This window comes from Henckelia pumila, chromosome 4, assembly GCF_033568475.1.
Source record: "Henckelia pumila isolate YLH828 chromosome 4, ASM3356847v2, whole genome shotgun sequence".
In the NCBI taxonomy this organism is placed as follows: Eukaryota; Viridiplantae; Streptophyta; class Magnoliopsida; order Lamiales; family Gesneriaceae; genus Henckelia; species Henckelia pumila.
Window position 1 is genome coordinate 5826299 of NC_133123.1, and position 22229 is coordinate 5848527.

A 22229-nucleotide genomic window follows, 5' to 3' on the forward strand; every position below is an offset into this window, starting at 1 on the left:
CTGGTTGCGCGCAGCGCGCGAGCAGAATAAGGGCTAGATTGTTTTGGGTCGTTCTCCTTCGTTATGGCTCGGTTTGGGCTGGTTTTTAGCTTTTTGGAAACGTCTTGAAGTGGGCTAGGTGTAGGCGGTGGTTTCATGGCCAAAGATAGCCGTAGTTGTCCGGCCAAAGGCGAGCAACAGAACTGCTCGCCCAGCCGATAGAACAAGGGAAGAGGGCTACGGGTTTGGGGTTTTCTGGGGGTTCTGGGTCGGGTTTGGTCCTGGGTCGGGTTTGGGCATCCGGGTCGGGTCTAGGGTGTAATTGGGTCGGGTCAGGTAGGTCCGGGTCCGGACAAGGCGGGCCGGGCTCGAGTATTTTAATTTTTAAGTGACTTATGTTTTAATTGAGTTTTTGGGCTAATTAATTAGAAATAAAATTATTTGGGTCACTAAATAATTTTATTTGGGCTTCAAATAATTTATTTAAGTCAACCCAATTAATTTTATGGGCTTGGGAGCCCATGGGAATTATTTGGCCAGTCTTTGGGCTTTTGGGCCCATTGGGCCAGTCAGTGTATTTTTGGACCAGTATAGAATTTTATTGGGTTTAATTAAGTTAATGGCTTAAATATTTTTATTTAGGCCCAATTAAGTTTAATTAAGTTATTTGGGCTAAGATATGATTATTGGGCTTTTATTTAAGTTTAATGGGCTTAGAGTGAGTGACCAGCAGTCTGGACCAACCCATGAAAAATAAATAAGTCCGGAATATATATTTAATTATTTTTATGCATAAAGTCTATTTTAAGTATAAGTATATTATACTATGAAAAATTGATTAAATATATATTACAGACATATATTCAGTGCCTGCATTCATGAAATAATTTTATGGCATGATTTAATGTTTAAGGTTGAGCTAGAAAATAATTTTTATGTTGAAAGTTGAAGTAGTGTGACAATTTAAGGGGGACTAGTCCCCACATGTTAAGGGCAGTTTACTGTCAATTTAAGGGTAGTTTACTACCATTAAGAGGTGATTCGTCACCGCCGCGTACGTTGGTTTTAAGAAACTGATCAGTCGAATTTTTAAGTTTAAGGTTACACTACGGATATGACCATGCGATGTTAGAAAATGTTATGCGCAACAATGTTATGCATGTATTATATGATTATATCTAAGATCAAGTTTAAGCAAGATTTTCAGTCATGATTCATGATTTTTAAGCATGCTCATTCATGTATATGATATGTATTAATGTAATTATGTGATGCATTATTTTTAATCTTGTTATAAAGGATTAGACATGTTGAGCCTCTAGGCTCACTACACTTATATGGTGCAGGTGAGTACGTAGAGGAAGATGTAGTTCCTACCGGTGGTGAGGACGTATGAGCGGACGCGCACTGATCCCCCGTGACCGCCGGCTGAGTTTTCATGGATATTTTAAGAATTTTAAAACTCTGTTTCTTTTATGTTTTGTCAGTGGTGAATTTTAGTATTATTTTTATTAAGTAATTTTGTTGCATGCAAGCTTTTAGGTAGATTGTCTGACAGTATTTTAATTAAGTTTGACTCAGTTATTTTAGTAAAAATGTTGCGTTTTATTTATGTTATTTTTAAATCTGTTTATTTTGTGCATATATGTATGGGCATGTATGTACATCTATTTTACTTAGTATTATTTTAAAAAAAAAATATTTCCGCATTTATTAGTAGTAGATGTTTCAGTTTCACATGTTGAACCTAAGTTCATTGATGATGCTTTATTAGATGATTTTTGGATTATTGCTATGCAAGATGAATTGAATGAGTTTAAACGTAATGATGTTTGGAATCTTGTTCCTAGGCCGCATGATAGATCTATTATTGGAACTAAATAGGTGTTTAGGAATAAACCTTATGAGCATGGCACTATCACTAGAAATAAAGCTAGGCTAGTAGCTAAAGGATATAGTCAAGAAGAAGACATTGATTATGATGAGACATATGCGCCTGTTGCTAGACTAGAATCCATTCGCATGCTACTTGCTTTTGCTTGATCTAAAAATTTTAAGTTATTTCAAATGGATGTCAAGAGTGTATTTCTTAATGGTGAATTGAAAGAGGAGGTTTACATTGAACAACCTGATGGCTTTGTTGATGCTTTACTGTCTGATCATGTGTATAGATTAAACAAAGCTTTGTATGGATTGAAACAAGCTCCTAGAGCTTGGTATGATAAACTGTCTACTTTCTTGCTTTCAAATGGTTTTTCAAGAGGAAAGATCGACATTACTTTATTCAACAAGAATGTCAAAAATGATCTTTTGATTGTGCAAATTTATGTTGATGACATAATATTTGGTTCTACTAACGAAACTCTTTGTCAAGATTTCTCCAAACTTATGCAGGAATACTTTGAGATGAGCATGATGGGGGAACTTAACTATTTCCTCGGTTTGCAAATCAAACAGTGCAAGGATGGGTTCTTTGTGAACCAAAGCAAATACATCAAGGATATTCTAAAGAAGTTTGGGATGGGGAATACAAAATCATCATCCACACCGATGAGCACAACAATCAGACTCGACAAGGATGAAAATGGTAAAACTGTAGATCAATCTTCCTTTCGTAGTATGATTGGCTCCTTACTTTATGCTACTATTAGTAGACCGAACATTATGTTTAGTGTTTGATTGTGTGCACGATTTCAATCATGTCCAAAGGAATTACACGCCTTAAAACGCATTTTCAAATATCTTTCAAATATTCCAAATCTCGGCTTGTGGTATTCGAAAAATTCTTTCTTTGATTTAAAAGCATACTGTGATACCGACTTTGGTGGATATAAGGTGGACAGGAAAAGCACTAGTGAAACCTGTTTCTTTTTAGGAAACTGTTTAGTTTCTTGGTTTTTCAAAAAGCAAAACTGTGTTGCGTTGTCAACGACCAAAGCCGAATATATGGCTGCCGGTAGTTGTTGTGCGCAAATTCTTTGGATGAAGCATCAATTGCTCGACTATGACGTCTCTTTTTCAAAAATCCCTATTTTCTATGACAATACTAGCGCCATTTGTCTTACAAAGAATCCGATTCAACATTCGCGCACCAAACATATTGACATTCGTCATCATTTTATTCGTGACCACATCGAACAAAATGAAGTTGAACTTCAATATATTGACACGTCAAATCAAATTGCCGATATTTTTACAAAACCACTAGATGAAAATACTTTTATTTGTTTGCGTGGTGAACATGGCATGATTGAGTTGTAATCGCTTGTAGACATAAGTTAAAATTAATGTCATATTAAGGGGGAGCTTAATATTAAAAAAAATCGAGCAAATTAATGTTGGAGAATACAAATTAATTGTATTTTTCAATACTATAAAGCTCATATTTTTATATGGTTTATCTGTTTAAGAATTAATTTGCAAAATTTAAAATTAAAGAGTCAAAAATCGCAATTTTACCTCAGGTGGATCGGAACCACCGATTATGGATCGGAACCATCGATTCCAGATCGGAAACACCGATTAAGAATCGGAACTTCCGATCCCTATCCTGCCATTTTCTATTCTACGCGGTAATTTTCCCTCCAAGACATAGATCGGAACCTCCGATCACAAATCGGAACTTCCGATCCACATCTTATCCGACTTTTTAAATTATTTTCACCGCCTTAAAATTAATTACCGCTTCAGGATCGGAACGTCCGAAGAACGTTCGGAGCTTCCGATCGACACGTGTCTTGATTTAAGTCGACCGCACGATCGGAACGTCCGATCGTAGATCGGAGCTTCCGATCAATTCCGTCCCTATAAATATCAGATCGCTCATTCCAATTTTTCACACCTAAAAATCATCTTCTTTTCTCCCTTTAATCCGATCCAAACCTCTCTAAATGGCATCCAAACGCCGTCGTGCTTTAGCCACTACAAGCCAAGCCCAATCCCATGATCCGACCCAGCCTGCCATCTCTAGACCCATTCCCGAAGACTATCAGAACCTTACTATTCATCCTGGTCGTATCTTAGATTCTGCCTATTTGGCCCAGTCTCATCTCCTTCTGTTGGACCTTATCAAGGCTCAACAGTGGGAATCTTTTTTTCTTCCATCTGTCCCTGACTCCATCTACATTTGTTTTATTCACGAGTTCTATGCCAATCTTGAACTTGTATTATGTCATGGTGAGATCACCATTGCCACGATTGTTCAAGGTAGGCATATTTGTTTTTCTTCTGCTGATTTGTCCTCTTGGTTTGATCTTTCCAGGAATGGACCCGGTGAATACTTCTCGCAAAACTGACCTCAAAATGATCCTACTTTTGATCGCGAGTTGTTACTTTCTACCATTCTTGGTCGTCCAGCTACTGCTGCTGATGATCGTATCCACCTCAAGAGTCTTTGTCCTGATTTTCAAATCATTCAAAAACTCATTACCACTTCTATTGTTTCTCGCAGTGGAGACCTCTCCACTTGCAAATATTTAGATTTATACATTCTATTTCATATCATTTCATCTCGACCTTTTAACCTTTCGCGCTTTGTTATGCAGACTATGCATCACACGGCAAAGACGGTGAAAAATGTTTCTTTTCCTTATGCCCGGTTTATCAATCGGATTTTGAGTCGTTTTGATGTTGATTTTGAGGGGATATCTTCTATTGAAATCCCACCAAGTCACATCTTCAACCATCAGTCTATCACCAGGATGGATTTATCCTGGAATCCTGTGTACTCTCGATGGGTTAAAGATCGAGGAAGAGTATTTTCTAGATTTTCACCTATTTCTGCCTTTCATTTACCATATTCCTCTCTTCCCCACTCTATCCAAATCAAAGGTTTTCGGAATGTTCCTCCTAACTCTGATATTCCATCATCTTCCGGTTTTGAAGCCTTTGCGGCAAACCTTGAAGATGTTCCTTTCCAAACTCCTGAGGTCCCTGCAACCCCAGCAAACCAATTCCCTAGCGACCGTCTATTCGAGACACTTCATCGTATGGAGACGAGCATGCATACTCACTTTTCCGAGTTGACTGCTAGAGTTGCTTTTTTGGAGACCCAATTTGATGAGTTCACCTCTCGCTATCCTCCGCCGACTCGCGATGATGACTCTTAGATTTTATTTTTGCATTTTAAGTTGTATTTGGTCTTATGTAAAATTTAAATTCTATTGGAATAAAATAGTTTATATTCATTCTCTTTTATTCACTTATTATTACTTTTTGCTTATCACAAAAAGGGGGAGAATTAATTGGTTTAATAGTTAAATTGAGTAAAAACTATTTATTTGTTAAAAACTTTGTTGCTTATTTCAGGGGGAGTTTTTACATGCAATTTAAATAGTTATATGCTTTTTACTGTCTATTTTTATTTTTTATTTTTAACCAAGTTTTGTGATCATCAAAAAGGGGGGAGATTGTTACGCCTTAAACGCATATAAATCTCGATTGTGAGATTAATATTTTTAATGCATTAACAAGGCCCTTTTGTTTATGTTTTGATGATTAACAAATCTAGGTTAAAATGTTACTAATGTTTACAATGAGCTTATTACAGAGTTAAAATTTTCAAGGCTCAATTTCGTACAAGTTTATTCAAGATCAGAAACAAATTTCAAAGACTTATACTACTACGAGTTCGGAAGTTCCGATTGGAGTTCGGAACCTCCGATCCGGAACAGAATGATCTTCGGAAGCTAAGGGACGATCGGACGTTTCGATCATGGTTCGGAAGCTCCGATCTATTTTCAAGGAATTTTATATTGTTCGGAAACAGAACGGAAGCTACGAAGTGACGAGATCGGAAGCACCGATCATAGATCGGAAGTTCCGATCTACTACGGCGGCCTGATAATCTTGTCTGGAAGACTTTTGATCGACAACATATTTAATGCGCCGATCGGAAGCTCCGAAGTGAGATCGGAAGTTCCGATCCTGTACAAACCGCGTGACTCAGAATTTAAATTTCGGAAGCTCCGATGCTGGGAACGGAAGTTCCGATCGATGCCGAATTTCCAACTATAAATAGAGGCATTCTGAGACCATTTCTAGTATCCCAACATCTTCAAGTCTCTCAATCCTCTTAAGCATTATTTGAGCCATTTGTTGAGCAATTTGTAGCCCCTTTGAGCTTTCAAAATATATTCATATATCGAGTTGTATCCGGGGTTGTGAAAATCGTTGGTGTAAACACTTGAGTGTGAAACCAAGTGTTGTGTGATTGTTGAGGCTATCCTTGGAGCCCTTAAGGCCAAGTGTTGAGTTGTATCGGCGCGGTGATCGTGTCAAGTTGTAAGACTATCCTTGGAGCCATCAAAGCCAAGTCGTTCGAAATGCTAGTGGATCCTTGGTTAATCGATCTTAACCAAGAAGGGGAGACGTAGACGATTTATCGTCGAACTTCCATAAACATCTCTTATCCCTTTTACTGCTTTACATTACGCATTTATTTACTGCACTTATCATTAATTGCTTTAAGTCTTCCGCTTGCGTATTTGCATAATCGCTTTAAATTGCTAAAGTTGCCAATAGAACCTAAATCCCCCCATTAGGTTCTAACAACATAAAATATCTAAATAATTGTAAATAAATAAATTGATACCATAGAAAATAAATAAATATTTTTTAGCTAAAATTCTGATTTTTGTATACATGATTTTCTCGATAATATTTTGAAAAAAAAAATTAAATAAATAGTGATTTTGATAAAATATTTTTTAATATTTTAACTATTAAAAATTTATTTAATATATTATTTTAATAAAAATATTACGTAAGTTCTACTAAAAATTAATTTAATGTTTCAAATTATATTTATAAAAAAAACTCATCAAAGCACCAAATTAAACTTCATCATAACATGTCATATGTTTTTTAATCAACAAATAAAAAATTGAAAGTTTATTTAAGTACAATAATTTTATAAGAGAATATGACTAATAATAAATTGAAATGATGAAGCTGATTTTGAAATAGAATAATATTATTGCTTTAATTAATTTGTAGTATAAAAGACTATTATACTCTTTTTTTCATCATAATTTGGTCAAAACCAGGTGAACATGTACGAATTAAGTCATTAACAAGAGTTCGTATACCAATTTAACATTTAATCAATAGTTCATATATCAAACTAATTTTTACTTTTAAAAAAATTATTAGTCGTTGTTTTTCAACATAAGTTTTAATAGAAAACATGTGGCTCTTTGAATAGGGTGATTCTATGCTACACTGGGTGAGTTACACTTCTTTTATATTTTTTATTAAGATGTTCGCGCGAACATCTTGTTGAAAAAAAATCATGTGGATCCCGATTGTATTTTTTTGTCATTTAGCATGATATTTTTGTCATTTAGGGAGATGTTCGCGCGAACTTCTCAAAAAAATTAGGGAGTATTTCACCCGGTGTAGCATAAAATCACCCCTTTGAATATTTAGAACTGTATTGCAATCGAAGATTTAGTCGATGCGCGACAATCGGCAAAACCTTTGAATATTATGCTCTACTGAGAAGTTTGAAGCACCACCGTGAGGGGTAGGCTGGTAGCTAGCTAACTCTAATTTCTATTTATTTTTTGGGCGACCAGTCTCTAATTAATAAATTAAATTTTATGTGATGACCTTTTATGCGTATTCCATGCACGCCCTTAATAATTAGGTGCTTTGGACCACATGATTGCACGTGCACCCGTCCACTCACCACTCGATCGGCCAAACAAATCCTAATTCAAATTTATTTATAAATAATTTTTTAAATATTCAAATCTAAATAAATTAAATTGCTATTTGCACGAAGAAAATATTAAAAAATAGTTGATGGATTAATTTAGAGATGGTTGTAAAATATTAGAAAATACAACTTCGATTCCTTTTAAAACACTTTTATCAGTTTATCTATCGACAAGACTTTTACTGTTTTAGATACTTATTTTTTACGCTAATTACGTACTCATTAATAGAATGATTGTATTTAATATTTTAAAATCAATCTTATATTTACCCAAAGCTCTCACAGACCCGATAAACAAAACCATAATATAATCATTAAAAAGATGTAAAATTATTATTATAATCAATGCTGTTTACTTAACTTTGCATAGTGATTAATTATGATAATAGTTCAGTTAATGTGAGGAAAGACTAAGAAAATAAACATGCAAGATTGGTCAAACTGACACCTGCTCGCTCTCGTGCATTCTCGATATTTGTGAAATGTAAATTTGGCATTTCATATTTGTCACGCACTGTCAAAAATAAAGGACACTTTTCAATCAACAAAAGTGTACTATCTCTGCTTATTTTCGACATGTGTGTGTTTACACTATAATTAATCAAAATTATTTTTTACTTCCTAATTTAATATATATTTTTTATTCTTTACTTCCAAAAAACTTCTTTAGATTAAAAGTATTTTATAAATATTTATTTTGTATATATAAAAATTTCTCACTGCATAATGTATGGCACGTACATGTATCGTATGTCATATTTAATGTAAATGGCGACAAAGAGAAGTAATGTAAAAACAGTCCCTCGAAAATTGAACCGAATAATATTGTGCTTTGACCACATATCCTACTATTAAGCACAAACCTCTGTTGCTTTCGGTGATCACTATTGTTTAGAGTAATTAATATTTTAAAATTAATAAAATATAATATTTATATTTACCCCACACCAATTTTTTTGAAATAAAAATCTCCCAACAATACTTCATCACTCTTTTATATATCCCTTTTAACTCAAAAGCCAGTGCCAGTCGGATCAAATCTCACCTAATTAAATTAAAATTTATTATTCATCACAATATGATTCCATTTTTCATAAGTTTATGTTCCATGATAGTAAAAGGCTGTTTCTCAAAGGCCAAACACCCTTCGACAACATACAAATCCCTCAATATCCGTTTCATTTACTTTATATGTTGGCGCACGAATAATAGGGAAATATATTTTTAAAAAAAACTTTTTTTTTTGTTTTGGAAAACATTAAATTATATGTATATATGATGTCGATATTTTTATTATTATCATAAATTTATTTATTTATGAATTTGCTTCTATTGGATAAATCAAGAGCTTTGGGTGATGCTTAAGTGATGTTAAAGACGAGAATGCATCAATATGTTTGTATGATATCTTAATCATACAACAAAATTTAGAAACATAGTTATTAAATTATGTTACTTTTTTTTTTTTAAAAAAAAACAACATTAGAAAAGCTTGTTTGAATGGGAATTTCACCCGTTTTATATACGTCGTTGAAAGAAATGTTCCATGCGACAAACTTTTAGGAAGTGAATCATGAAATTAAACAACCTTTATACATAAGTTAAAATTTTTGACTTATAAAGAGGACTAGATTAATCGCAAGTTAATGAAGGAAGCATTACAATTGGTTGAGTTGCTTCACTTGTAACCTAACATTATATTCATTAAGAATTGAGACTTTGCAAAAGTACTTTTAGTCAAAGAATGCTGCTGGGACCCCCCAATAATCAAGTTTATGAAAGAGATTGTTACTCATTATGCTTCTCATGCCTACATGTTTCCATGGGATATTTTATGTTCCACCGGGTAAATATTTTATTTACATGGTTTTGTTCAAAATATTTGTGCCAATATGATCTCAATTGGAAAAAAATTGTGGATTTCATCGGTATTTTTTTTTTTAAAAAAAAAGATATTATTGTGAAGATCTTGACAAAAGATAGAGAAATATTTGTCACAATATAACATATAATATCCATGTTTTCATCTACATGTGTACACACACACATCATATCTAAAGACCACCACCTAATTAATTCACGTGTCTGATCTATAGAGCAAATTTTTGAAAAATAAAATGGAATAATAAAGGATAAATTTGTAAATTCCAAACACAAAATTTATAAGTTGCTGTAATCATTTTTTTACCATTTCGTCATAATAAAAGAAGTCTATATATTTACCAGTTCAATATCATGTGTGTGCGTGTTTGGGGTCACCATTTGGATAAAGATTAAACAACAAACTAATTATAATGCTTTGCCCGCAATTAGGGAACATGATGTCCAGTAATTATGTGCATTGATTTGATCTCTAATTCCAATTCTTGAAATTAATGCGATAATGATCATGTTTAGTTTTAGAGGATTCGTGAATGGTCCTTTATATATATATATATATATATATATATATATATATATATATATATATATATATATATATAGTTGCTAAACTTGACCACTTAAATTTGCTTCTTGTCCATGTACATTGACCATGCATGTAACTTGATAATTACTGTGGTTCATAAAATACTTATTATTAAAACATAAAATGAATGTCGCCATTCCTTTCATTTAGGTAACACAAAATTTTGCTTATGTATGCCGTTATATAAATATAGAACTTGATATGTTATTGATATCTCCAATAAATATATATACACATAATTTGTTGATAATTAAGTGGAAAAATATACACAATATAAACTCCTAATTTACAATATGATGTACATGGAAACTATTAAGCGACAAGCTAATAAAATAATATGAGATCAATCAATACAAATGTTGTGCATATCTACGACAATATTTGCTAATAATACTATTATCACATAGTTTTACTATTTATTTATTAATTAATTACATTTCTGATCGGGACCTTAATGCTTAGTAGATGTGCAGATCCCAGGCTAGGTTGATCTCATTTCCAATGCTACAGATAAGTATAAATTTCACAGTCTGTAATAACCTGTGAAAAAGGACTGTTTGCTTTTCAATTTCTCTAACATGTATTGAATTCAATCAAAAATATAAATATATATAGCTTAAAAATATATATATTTTAATTAATATATAAGTTCAAAAAAAAGTAATAAACATATTCTTTTCAAATACGTACATACACGCACGCACCAGCCAGCCTTCCATAATCTTTGATATGATGTATATATAGGCATCAAGGGTAGTAGCCAGCATTTGTCACCCTGAAAAAGAGCAACTGATCTTTTAGGTCTTAATTCCTTTTGGGTTCGTAGGTATATATATATCCAACAAGATTAATTTGTAGGATCGAATCAAAATATTCTTGTCATGGCTGAAACCTTTTGCATTGCTTTTGTAGTAGTTGGTTTGGTGGGATTTGTGTTGGGATCAATTCTGTACCATTTCTTGCCTTTGTTCTTGCATTTTGGTACACTTCCCAAAGGCAATTTTGGATGGCCTTTTCTTGGTGAAACCCTCTCGTTCCTCAAGCCTCACTCTTCTACTTCAACCGGCCCATTTATTCAAGACCATATATCCAGGTAAACTAAACAACATTATTCAAATTTGCATCTGCTGTTAATAATAATCAATGTGGCACTAAACAGTTCAGTTCTTGTGATTTTTTTTAAAAGATACGGGAAAGTGTTCAAATCCCATTTGTTCTTTTCACCAACTGTGGTTTCATGTGACGAGGAGCTGAATTACTACATACTACAAAACGAAGACAGATTGTTTCAGTGCAGCTATCCGAAACCCATCCATGGAATTCTCGGCAAGAGATCGATGCTCGTGGCTGTGGGCGATACACACAAGAGACTTAGAAGTATGGCCCTTTCTCTCGTCACTACCATGAAGTCCAAACCAGAATTTCTGAATGATATCGAGACAAACGCCACTCAAATTCTTGATTCTTGGAAAGATGATCATAAGAAACTGATCATCTTTTGTGAGGAAGCTAGAAAGGTATGCATGATATTAATATCATCAACTGATCCAATGATGCTTAATATTCAGATAGAGAAGCTGACACGACGTTGTGTTTTATATTTCCAACAGTATACGTTCAATGTCATAGTGAAACAGGTGCTTGGTTTAACACCAGAAGAGCCACACACTAAAGAAATTCTTAAAGATTTCCTCACTTTCATGAAAGGGTTGATTTCACTACCACTCAACATTCCAGGGACTCCGTATTCAAAAGCTGTTCAGGTTCTCCACATATATATTAATGTATTAATTAAGATTCATAGGCATATGTGATGAACCCTTTGCATGCATCTAATTTACTTTACAGGCTAGATATAGAATATCTTCGACTGTAAAAGCAATCATAGAGGAAAGAAGGAGAAGAAATGCACAAGATTGTAGCAAAAAGATGCTGCAGGGTGATTTTCTCGAACTACTTCTGTGCAATGATACCTTATCTGAAGACGAAAAAGTCAGTTTTGTATTGGATTCTTTACTTGGTGGATATGAGACCACTTCACTCTTATTGGCAATGGTTCTGTTTTTCATCACTCAAACCCCCTCTGCTGTTGATCAATTAAAGGTGACCACATCTCATTTCTATATATATATTTTCCCTAATTTTGAAATATATAAATGTATTAGGATCAAATTAATACTCTTCCATATTCAGTAGCATTTAAATGTTTTTCGAATGTCGTTGATGCATTTTGTAGGTGGAGCATGAAAAAATAAGAAGCATGAAGAAAGCAAAAGAATTTCTCAACTGGGATGATTACAGGAATATGGAATTCACTCAATGCGTAAGTTCACACCTTTTTTGTTTTTTTAACTCTCTTGAATAATTAGGAAAGGATCTTTAATTTGAATTAAATAATAATATATATTTATTCTTAATTAATTATATATGTGCAAGTGTACGTGTGAAGCTGCAATAATTGTGTGCATTCATTAACATGATATTTATTATGATGTGGTCCTGGAAAGTACAGGTCATGAATGAAGCTCTGCGATGTGGAAACATAGTTAAGTTTGTCCACAGAAAGGCCATCAAAGATGTCAAATTTAGAGGTATATATATATATATATCTTATATACTTAATTACATGCAATGGCTACAAATGATTTCATCAGCAAATAAGATTTAACGACGTGTTTCGTTATTTGAAAACCAATATCTGATTGGGGAACACCCTAATAATATGATTCAAGATTCTATATATATAATATGTCATCGAATATTATATTATAAATTAAAAATAAAACTATGTAATAGAAAAATGAATAAAATTGTGATATATTTAAGAAACTAATGTTTAAGTTATTGACTGCTCAGATTACACAATTCCGTCGGGTTGGAAGGTATTACCTGTTTTCACAGCAGTTCATTTAGACCCTTCTCTTCACACCAAGGCCCTCCAATTTAACCCCTGGAGATGGCAGGTAAATAAATAAATAAATAAATATGTATTCTTCAAAATTCTATTTACTTTGAATTACAAAAAATAAATAAATTTGCGATTTTTTTTTATATTAATTAATTAATGGTTACTATATATCTGATATCTCTACGTACTATACAGACCCAAGATCAAACGTGCAAGAAGTTCACTCCATTTGGTGGTGGATCCAGGTGCTGCCCAGGCTTCGAACTAGCAAAACTTGAGGTTGCTTTTTTCATCCATCACCTTATTCAAACTTACAGGTATTTTAAATATTATTCAAAACCAAAATTGAATAAAATTAAAGCCATTGCATTTTTATTTATATGTGTTTTGTCTTATCTCATGCATATTTAAGATATAAATTTCATTTTTTAATATGCAGATGGAAGGTAGAAGATGATGATGAACAACCTATGGCACATCCATATGTAGAGTTTCAAAGAGGATTAAAACTAAGCGTCGAATGCTGTTGATGTTGCAACAATTTATGATATAATTGATTAATAGTCTCATAGTTTGTAAATTTATGTTTTCCTCGTTCATAAGCATTATAAGCTAAAACCATTGCTAGATTCCGGAATTTTTAGTTGGGAACATAATTTTTTTGGTTAATCAACTTGATCAATTAAGTTTTCAAATTTTGATTTTGGTACTTTTAATTTTCGATTATGTTGATCTAGTTGCTGACGTATCATCGGACACATTAACAATGTCACATCTGCATTTTTCGTACGTTGCATTAAAACTCTAATATTAAAATTTGAAAACTAATTAATGTCCAAGCATTGGGCTATTGATTCTGGGTCAATCTTGAGAGATTTCATCAACTTTTATTGTCTTCACTTATGTGTCACATGGAGGAAAATGGGCTATTGAACAAGAAACAGAAATTCAGTACTGAACAAGTATTCAAGAACAATTGCCTTAACTTCAATTGAAATTCCCAAAAAGAAAATTTCCAAAATGTGTTGAAAAATCCTATAGTTTATTGACAACAATTGGACTCCTCACATAATGCTTACCATCAGACCATATCAGCTTTCCGAATACATAATTCCCAGATGCACTGGCTTCTTTAGCCTTCAAAACAACCTGGAAATTTTTCTCCTCGCCAACTGTTTGGAACGTCAAAATATCCGGTTTAACTTGAACCGATATTCCGGGGGGGCTGCGGATACGAGCTTTGTAAGTTGCTGGTGATCCCACGTTCTTGACTCTTCTAGTTACTGTTACTGAACCATTGAGGTTAGGTACTGTGATTGAAGGGTAGTTCAAGTTGATGTTACTGGTCGGATTCGAGCACGTATGTGGTTTATCAGAAAACAACCGGAGCTGAGTCTGATTGTAGCCAAGTGCACACATGAAGTTCAAGTAGTCACTGAGCCCGAGATCATACACCAGGCCAGGATCCATTGCCCTGTTCGGGTTAATATGACCTCCTCCGTAACTGAACGGCGTAGCCTTGGAATGGGATGCATTTGTCAGAGGATTCATTGTGTTGTCAGCCGTTTTTGCTGCAGGGGAACGGCCAAAGAAATTTAATGAGATTGATTTTGATTATAAAAAAAAAAAAAAAAAACCAATCTTGTTCTGTGTATTTTTATTCGGTTGTTACCAGTGGTCACGATGGCGGATTTTATAGCTGCAGGGCTCCAGTTTGGATGGAGGGTTTTCAAGAGGCCGACAACCCCAGAAACATGAGGGCATGACATTGAAGTTCCTGACACTATATTGAACTTGACACGTCGTTTGTCGAAATCTTGATTTGTTGGTCCCTGAGCTTCCGTGTAGGCGGCTATGACACTCACTCCTGGAGCGGTGATATCAGGCTGAAATTACAACACGAAAATGTATCACACACCCTTTTCTATGGAAGGGAAGTACTTATTAAGTTTGCTGTCAAAAAACCTTTAGTATTTCTGGTGTGATGGTGCTAGGACCCTTGGACGAAAAGGCCGCCATGGATGGAGCTGGTTTTGTACCTAATTGAGTCCGGGGTCGGGTGATAGAAGCTACACCAGACCTGCGTTAAGAGTTGCTAAATGTTCATTTTAATCCCTACAAATGAAAGCAGGGGATATATCTTGGTTCTTGATTAAGCGGAGAGGCGAGTAGTGCTAACCTCGTGGAATTAACGTAAGAAAAAAGGGCAAGTCCATCGATATAATTGATATGTGAAGCGGGTAGGACATGAGGATCAGCAATAATTTCATAGCCAGAAGCCTGATTGTTGGCTAAAACCATTCCCACTGCTCCAGTTAAGGCCGCTTGCTGTCCTTTGTCGACCCTCGCGTTTACTCCTCGTAGACAGACCAAGATTTTCCCCTTCACCTTTTCTGGGTCCAGAGTTCCAGCTTGACAAAGAATCCTGGATCAATGTAAAGTTATTTTACAATCAGTTATCGGTAAAAACACTCTCCAACACGAGTGAAATAGGCATTTTTTGTGCTCTTACGCCTGGTCAGCAGACACATTAGCGGCATTAGCGAATGCAGCAGATATTATGGGGAAGAACTTATTCTTCGGAAGTGATTTAGTTGAAAGGCTCTCTCCCTGAAAACCAGAAATAATCTGACATATTATCACACCTAAACCAATCAAAAAATCTATCTTCAACTAGCATCTCAGAAGAACCACTTACTCTGAAGCTCATATTGTTTCCAAGAAAAACATAACTAGGAAACTGGCGGTCCATGGTGCTTGCACCAACTGTAATCTGCCACGGTGCGACATTTGAAACTGTTCCGTCACCCGGCCCCGAGTTACCAGCCGAACAAACGACAGTAACGCCATGTTTTACAGCATGAAACGACCCAATAGCAACGCTGTCGTTGTAAAATGGAGCAGGATCTCCTCCCAGAGATACTGATAGCACATCTACTCCATCATGGATTGCTGTATCAAATGCAGCCAAGATATCTGCGTCGAAGCATTCATTCCCTGCAATAGGTGGCCAGCATACCTTGTAGGCTGCCACTCTGGCTTTCGGTGATCCGCCCTTTGCTGTTCCGTTTCCATACCCAAAAACATTTGCTCCAGCCACAAAATTGCCACCGGCAGTTGATAATGTGTGTGATCCGTGGCCTTCCGTGTCTCGAGGTGTCTTGTATGTCGAATTTAGGGGCCCTACGGCTGCAGCATATCCCTTGTTGAAGTATCTGGCTCCAATGAGCTTCCTTCACGCAGACGAATAATGCTCTCAGCTACTCTTTTTTCACATTTCAATGTCGTTCTTATTGGAGCTAGTATACAAGATTAGCACAAATTATAATGATACCTGTTGCAGCGAAAGCTGGGATCCAACCCACGTTGGCAAGTTCCTTTCCACTTTGATGGAACAGGTCCTAATCCATCATCACTAAAGCTCTTTGACTCTGGCCATGCACCTGGTTTGATCGAGTAAATTTAATTTTGATGGTTCATATCAGCACATGTTATAAACAAAAATCATTCCACATTCCTTCTGTTCACGTTCTTATGACTGAGCAGCTTATTTTTCCAGGTAACTGGAAACACCGAAACTAGCAGAACAAGCGGAGACGTCGGCCTTCGGAATAAATGTAAAACTTGCAAGAATTTTAGGTGTGACTGCTGATATAAATCTTAAACTTTGAACTACTTCCTCAGTAACCTTACTTATTTGTACTCACACTTGTACGAAACGATTCGCAATGTTTCTTTCTTAATAACAGTGCACATTAGCTGAAGTTCAATTTGAAACATCAAAGTAAAGCATTCTGCATGAACTCTGTGGTGATATGCATGAGGTTTACTTAATCTATTGAAATTCAGTCGGTAACTTAACTGTGCAGCTAAAGCAACGGCGCGCATCATGCAGTACCATGATGCAGTAGGAGGAAAAAGATTCCTTAATGCACTGGCTTTTCTGATATAACAAACTTTTTGATAAAATAATTAAGAGGTCAACATTGACTATTTTAATCAACAAGATTTACTTCTGTAGCCAGTTCAAGCAGCTGCTTAGTTAACCCATATGCAATAAGAGAATAAGCTAGGCTGTTTCATTATTATTATCTGGGGAAACAATGATCCAGATGCAAGGGAGGTGATATCCAGATTCTCTTCCTCAAATGTTTCAGATGTGGATGGGGAAAAATAATAAAATACTCTCATATCCAAACAAAAACTACAGAATGGAAGATTGAGGAGAATTGTTCTCAATAATTACAATCAAGAATATACTATTTCATAAACATAATCATCAAGATTTTCACACATATCAAGAAAAATCAAAAGAGAGCAGAAGATGGGAAGCCAACCAGTATCAAGATTTCCTATGATGGTATCTTCCCCAAGCCTAGCCTTCTTCCATATCGAACCAGAGCTTATTTCACCATTTTCTTCAAGGCCCATGAAATCCCATGATCTAGTCGTGTGTAATTTCCTGCCTTGATTTAAGAACACCGATACAACGTTTGGATGCCCTGCCAAGCAACCAATGTATATGATGCTAAATACTCTTACTTGCACTTATAAATAGAAGATAAGAGCATTAAAAAACAAAAAATCACAATTACTTGATATTTGGCATGCCTCTTCCTCTCTGAGATATGCTGCGAATCCATTAATGTGTTTGGTGTAAGAGTAGAAAATGACACTCTTCGCCTTCTCACAACTGCGGTGAAACACAAGGAAGAAGATAAGATACAATATCAAGAAAATGAAGCTAACTAAATAAAATCTCCCTTAAATTTTCACAAGTACTTAATTAACCTCAACTTACCTGCCCAAATATGATCCAAGAAACTCATAATGAGACTGCGTTACTCTATCATAGTCGGTGGATGTTGCTTCTGCTCCATGGGAATGAGCTCCTAAGTACACCACATATGACTACATACACAATATCAAGAAATAAATTATCAAATCATTCCTCCACTAATGCTCGTGTATGTATGTATGTAAAGAATTGGAGAATTACAAATAATGCTCACCTTTTTGTTGGCAAATGTGGGTCTAAGCAATAGTGATAAAACTAGTGAGAGGAGATAAAGAGTGGAAAAAATATTGCGGCCTTTCATTGCTCTAAATTCCTAAAGTATAGCTTCTTTTGTTTTTTTTAACTTCTTTTTTTTTTTCGAAATCTAAGCTTCCACCCTCCCCTGATCTTGCCAAGTAAAGAAACAGTACTGTCGATACTCTCCAGTGTTGGTGTGCATTCACTATTTAAAACTTCTTTGTGGGTGACGTTGACCCTTTCAACGTGGAAAAGCTAGTGTGAATGTAAATAGGCTGGAATTTTATTGTAAATTAATTGCATTTCAACGGCGCGGAAACCGTAGCTCGGATGGATAGTAGCAGCTAAGTGAAGTTTACAACGGATAAGTCGAATAAAAAATCCGTCTCACAATAATCTTGTATGTTAGGAAAAAATTAGGTAAAACTCGAAATCAAGACGGAGACGAGGGATGCTCATATGCCTCACCTAAATTAAACGGTGTAGCGTATTAGACTAGTGTGGCGCTATAGCATATGCTTTTATTGGGGGTGGAGTGGAGTGGTGGTACCCAACCAGCCCACCCATTCATCGGCATGCTATATGCGCAAGAAATGCTCCGAGCAAAATTATGAAGTTTCATTTTCAATGGTACGAGGACCACTGGAAGTTACAATATGTATAACAAAATAATATTCATCCGCAAACAGAAATCCAAAAATTCATTACCAATCCATGTTCGTTTTAATTCAATTTCAATTTCATTGGATTTCATGATTGTTCAAAATATTCATCCGCAAACAGATATCAAAAAATAATTGAAGAATTGATTAGAAATATATATGTGGAAACAAGTGATGTTTGCCCAATGAAGAAGGAAGTGTGTGTTGACAAATAGCATGTGGCCATTCTGGAGAGGGTCCTCCATATGCTTAAGAGAGCCGATGGTACGTTGTTCTTTTGCGTGCGAGGGGGACCCCCCCGTCTTGCACTCAAATTCAAACCTTTTTTCCAATATTGGACCGTGTTCAAATAATCATCCGTAAAATCAAATTTATCGTACAAACTTTCTATTTTATCATTTAATTCATTCAAATAACCGTTATATATTTTCCAAGATTTAAGTTTGATGAGAGTATATTAGTAAAAAAAAATGAAAAAATCAAACAGAAAAAAAACAAGACATATATAATCGAGACGCAATGAGTATTAAAAATTGTTTTGGACGAAGAAGTACTTCGACATCAATCTCCACGCAGCTTTTTAAGAATGGTACCCACAAATTGGAGTCAACTTCTTGAAATCCAGTTCCCACTTTGCTCTTCCCCTACACTTTTTTTATTATTATTATTATTATCATTCACATCATGCTTACATTAATCGAATGGAAACCCAAGATTATGAACAAAGAGAATCGAAATCTGATAAACATGAGCTGGTTGAAGCTAGACTAGCTAGAACAAGTATATGAATTATAATTAATTAATATTTGAACATATAAAACTAATTTCCTGCTGGGTTTTGAATATAAATAATATATGAGAATTGTAAATAGAATCACATGGAAGATCTTCGTGTGCATAAACACGGCTAAGATCACGCAAGAATTTAATTGGGAAGGTATGATCCCAAGATCTTGTTAAATCTGAGACAACAGTTTTGAGTAAAACTTGGTGTACATGTTTCCACATATGCATATATATAGCATCCTAGCTAATTACATTATTGAAACTCGATGAAAATATTAAATGCTGCTTAGGCTCTACGTACGATCCAGTTGAACTGCAAGAATTACAGAATCGATTAAATTAATTAATAAGTTTTTAATCTAATATATGCATGGGGACCCCGTTTCACCGTGTCACGCTTGAGGCATTGATTAATACTTTGACTTTAATTTCTTTCTTGCCGAGTCGAAAAGATATATACATAACGGATTTGGTCACGAATATCAAAATTCAAAAAAAGTTAGCTGAAGTGGATGGGCTTTTAGCGAGTATACGCACGCACGCACGCACGCACTTGACATGAACATATACATGCACGTCATCTTTTTATTCCACCATTGTTTTGACATACTAGGCTTCGCAAAAAGATGGGATTTGAAAATAAAAGGTCAAACTTGATAGCAACAGGATTCCATTCGTCGATTCGTGCACCTTTATTCTTTTTCTCTTATAAAATATTGTTTTTTTTTTAGAAAATAGATAGATGAATAAAGATTAATTAAAGTTTCTAACACTATCGAAATTAGAAAAAAAAAATTAATTTATCAGAGAATCAGAGATCACATAGAATGGAAGTTTTGACATTTGAGAGCGACCCAGCAAGATTTAATTTTCAGGGATTATATATGAAAATCGATATTGGTGATTTGGGGTAATCAAGTGCTAAAAGTTGGATTAGACTATAGTAAAGATATTTTTTTTCCTTTGATTTCTTCCAATCTTTGTAAACAATATGAATTTTCGCTAGCGGCTGGCATATTTATTGGTTTTTGCTCAGCCGATGAGACGACCTTAATTCAATGGCCGAGGCTGAGATCTTGATGCCAACTAGTATCATGTTCGATTTTCGTTAACTGTGGATAGTTTTTCTAATTTATTTAGGTAGATTTCAAGTTATCTTTGTAATTTTTTTAATCGAGATAAGTAAATTTTCAGTCTATACACAAATCAAGTCTATATACAAATCATGTCAGTAATACGAAAAATTACATTATATTTTTTTAATTTGATCAAGATCATATGTGTACTAAAAAAAATATATAGTTTTTTATTCGAACTCTATCTATTTAAAAAAGAATGTCAGATTTTGGCCGGTTGGATCCACACAAAACAAGGCCCCTGTTTCCTATGTTTCTAGATAAAGTTATTAGGGATTGAGTATTATTCAAACGCATAATTAAAATACTCCCTAGTCCCAAATATTTGTATTCAATAAATGAAAAAAACAAAACAAAACAAAACAAAAACATATCAATTTTAAAAATAGCCCAAATTAATAGCAAAACCTGCAAGCCAGTGGCCAGCTTGAATTTAAACTGGTCCGATGGGCTTTATCCCAAACTCAAAAAAAAATTTGGGTTAGTTCAACTCGAGCAGACAAAATTTAGAGTAGTTCGCTTGTGAGACGGTCTCACGGATATTTTTTTCGTGACACAGATTAATTATATCTATATTTACAATAAAAAATATATTCTAGCCCAAATAGAAGATTTGTTTCATAAAATTAACTCATGAGACAGTCCAACTACAATTTTAAATTTATAAATTCTATGTAAAGTTTGACTTATTTATGACTCGGGGCTAGGGGTGCTAACGAGCCGAGCTCGAGCATACAATCGAGCTCGAGCTTGAGCTTTAAATATATGTGTTCGAGTAGCTCGCGAGCTGCTCGATAACATACACATATATAAAATATAATATAATTATATATATATATATATATATATTTACGGGAGCTGCTCGATAACACACACATATATAAAATATAATATAAATATATATATATATATATAATGTATATAATATTTTATTTATTTATTTATTCATATATTTTGTATTTATATATATATATATATATATATATATATAATTTTCGAGCTCGAGTACGAAACTAACTACTCACTCGAGCTCGAGTAGTTAAATACGAGTCTAGCTAGAGCTCGAGTAATATGCTACTTGGGCTCGGGCTCGACTCATCTCGACTCGATTGCACCCTATTCGGGGCCTTTGTCGCCAACGAGAAGAAGACCCATCCCAATAGATAGATGCACTTATGGGCCTATTAACTACGTGGTGGGCTATTTTCATTTTTGTTGGTCAAAATTTTTCATAGAAATTACATATTTTTTTTGTTGGTCAAAACTTTTCATAGAAATTACATTTTTTTTTTCTTTCTACAATTATATGTTCAAAAATTTCTCTTCTCCAACATAGAAAAGGACTAAAATAGTTTTACGTACCATGGATTACGAGAATGCTTGTTAAGCAAACTCGGACTCCGTAAAATCTTTTTCGAGTTTGACTATGAAAAATTTGTAAATAACGTCCCAGAAGTAAAAACTGTTTAGATGAAAATTTTCATTGCAGACCAGATAGGAACAAACTTACGAGACGTTTTATTAATCATTTTCTTT

The 22229-nt window shown here is 34.5% G+C and overlaps 2 protein-coding genes across 2 annotated transcripts; one reads left to right on the top strand and one right to left on the bottom strand.

Annotated features, from left to right (window-relative positions):
* Positions 1 to 11018: 11018 nt before the first annotated feature.
* On the top strand, positions 11019 to 13604 carry LOC140860406 (cytochrome P450 724B1-like). Its single transcript, XM_073263423.1, has 9 exons — positions 11019 to 11259; positions 11353 to 11683; positions 11777 to 11929; positions 12015 to 12269; positions 12403 to 12489; positions 12679 to 12757; positions 13023 to 13129; positions 13270 to 13391; positions 13514 to 13604. The coding sequence occupies exons 1-9, from the start codon at positions 11048 to 11050 to the stop codon at positions 13602 to 13604; spliced, it is 1437 nt and encodes a 478-aa protein (XP_073119524.1). The 5' UTR covers positions 11019 to 11047.
* A 435-nt stretch (positions 13605 to 14039) lies between these two features.
* On the bottom strand, positions 14040 to 18658 carry LOC140863327 (subtilisin-like protease SBT5.3). The gene is made up of 11 exons (XM_073266685.1): positions 18087 to 18658; positions 17876 to 17985; positions 17670 to 17767; positions 17412 to 17576; positions 16409 to 16517; positions 15773 to 16307; positions 15587 to 15684; positions 15254 to 15499; positions 15040 to 15154; positions 14747 to 14960; positions 14040 to 14645 (listed from the first exon to the last, which is right to left on the bottom strand). The coding sequence occupies exons 1-11, from the start codon at positions 18171 to 18173 to the stop codon at positions 14110 to 14112; spliced, it is 2313 nt and encodes a 770-aa protein (XP_073122786.1). The 5' UTR covers positions 18174 to 18658; the 3' UTR covers positions 14040 to 14109.
* Positions 18659 to 22229: the final 3571 nt, after the last annotated feature.

Excerpts from the sequence above, each read along its gene's own strand:
- LOC140860406 (XM_073263423.1), top strand. The coding sequence starts at position 11,048 with ATGGCTGAAACCTTTTGCATTGCTTTTGTAGTAGTTGGTTTGGTGGGA. Across the intron at positions 11,930-12,014 it reads CGTATTCAAAAGCTGTTCAG|GCTAGATATAGAATATCTTC; the intron begins GTTCTCCACATA and ends TTTACTTTACAG. Across the intron at positions 13,392-13,513 it reads CACCTTATTCAAACTTACAG|ATGGAAGGTAGAAGATGATG; the intron begins GTATTTTAAATA and ends TTTAATATGCAG.
- LOC140863327 (XM_073266685.1), bottom strand. The coding sequence starts at position 18,173 with ATGAAAGGCCGCAATATTTTTTCCACTCTTTATCTCCTCTCACTAGTT. Across the intron at positions 17,986-18,086 it reads CCACATTTGCCAACAAAAAG|TCATATGTGGTGTACTTAGG; the intron begins GTGAGCATTATT and ends TTGTGTATGTAG. Across the intron at positions 17,768-17,875 it reads CTTGGATCATATTTGGGCAG|TTGTGAGAAGGCGAAGAGTG; the intron begins GTAAGTTGAGGT and ends GTTTCACCGCAG.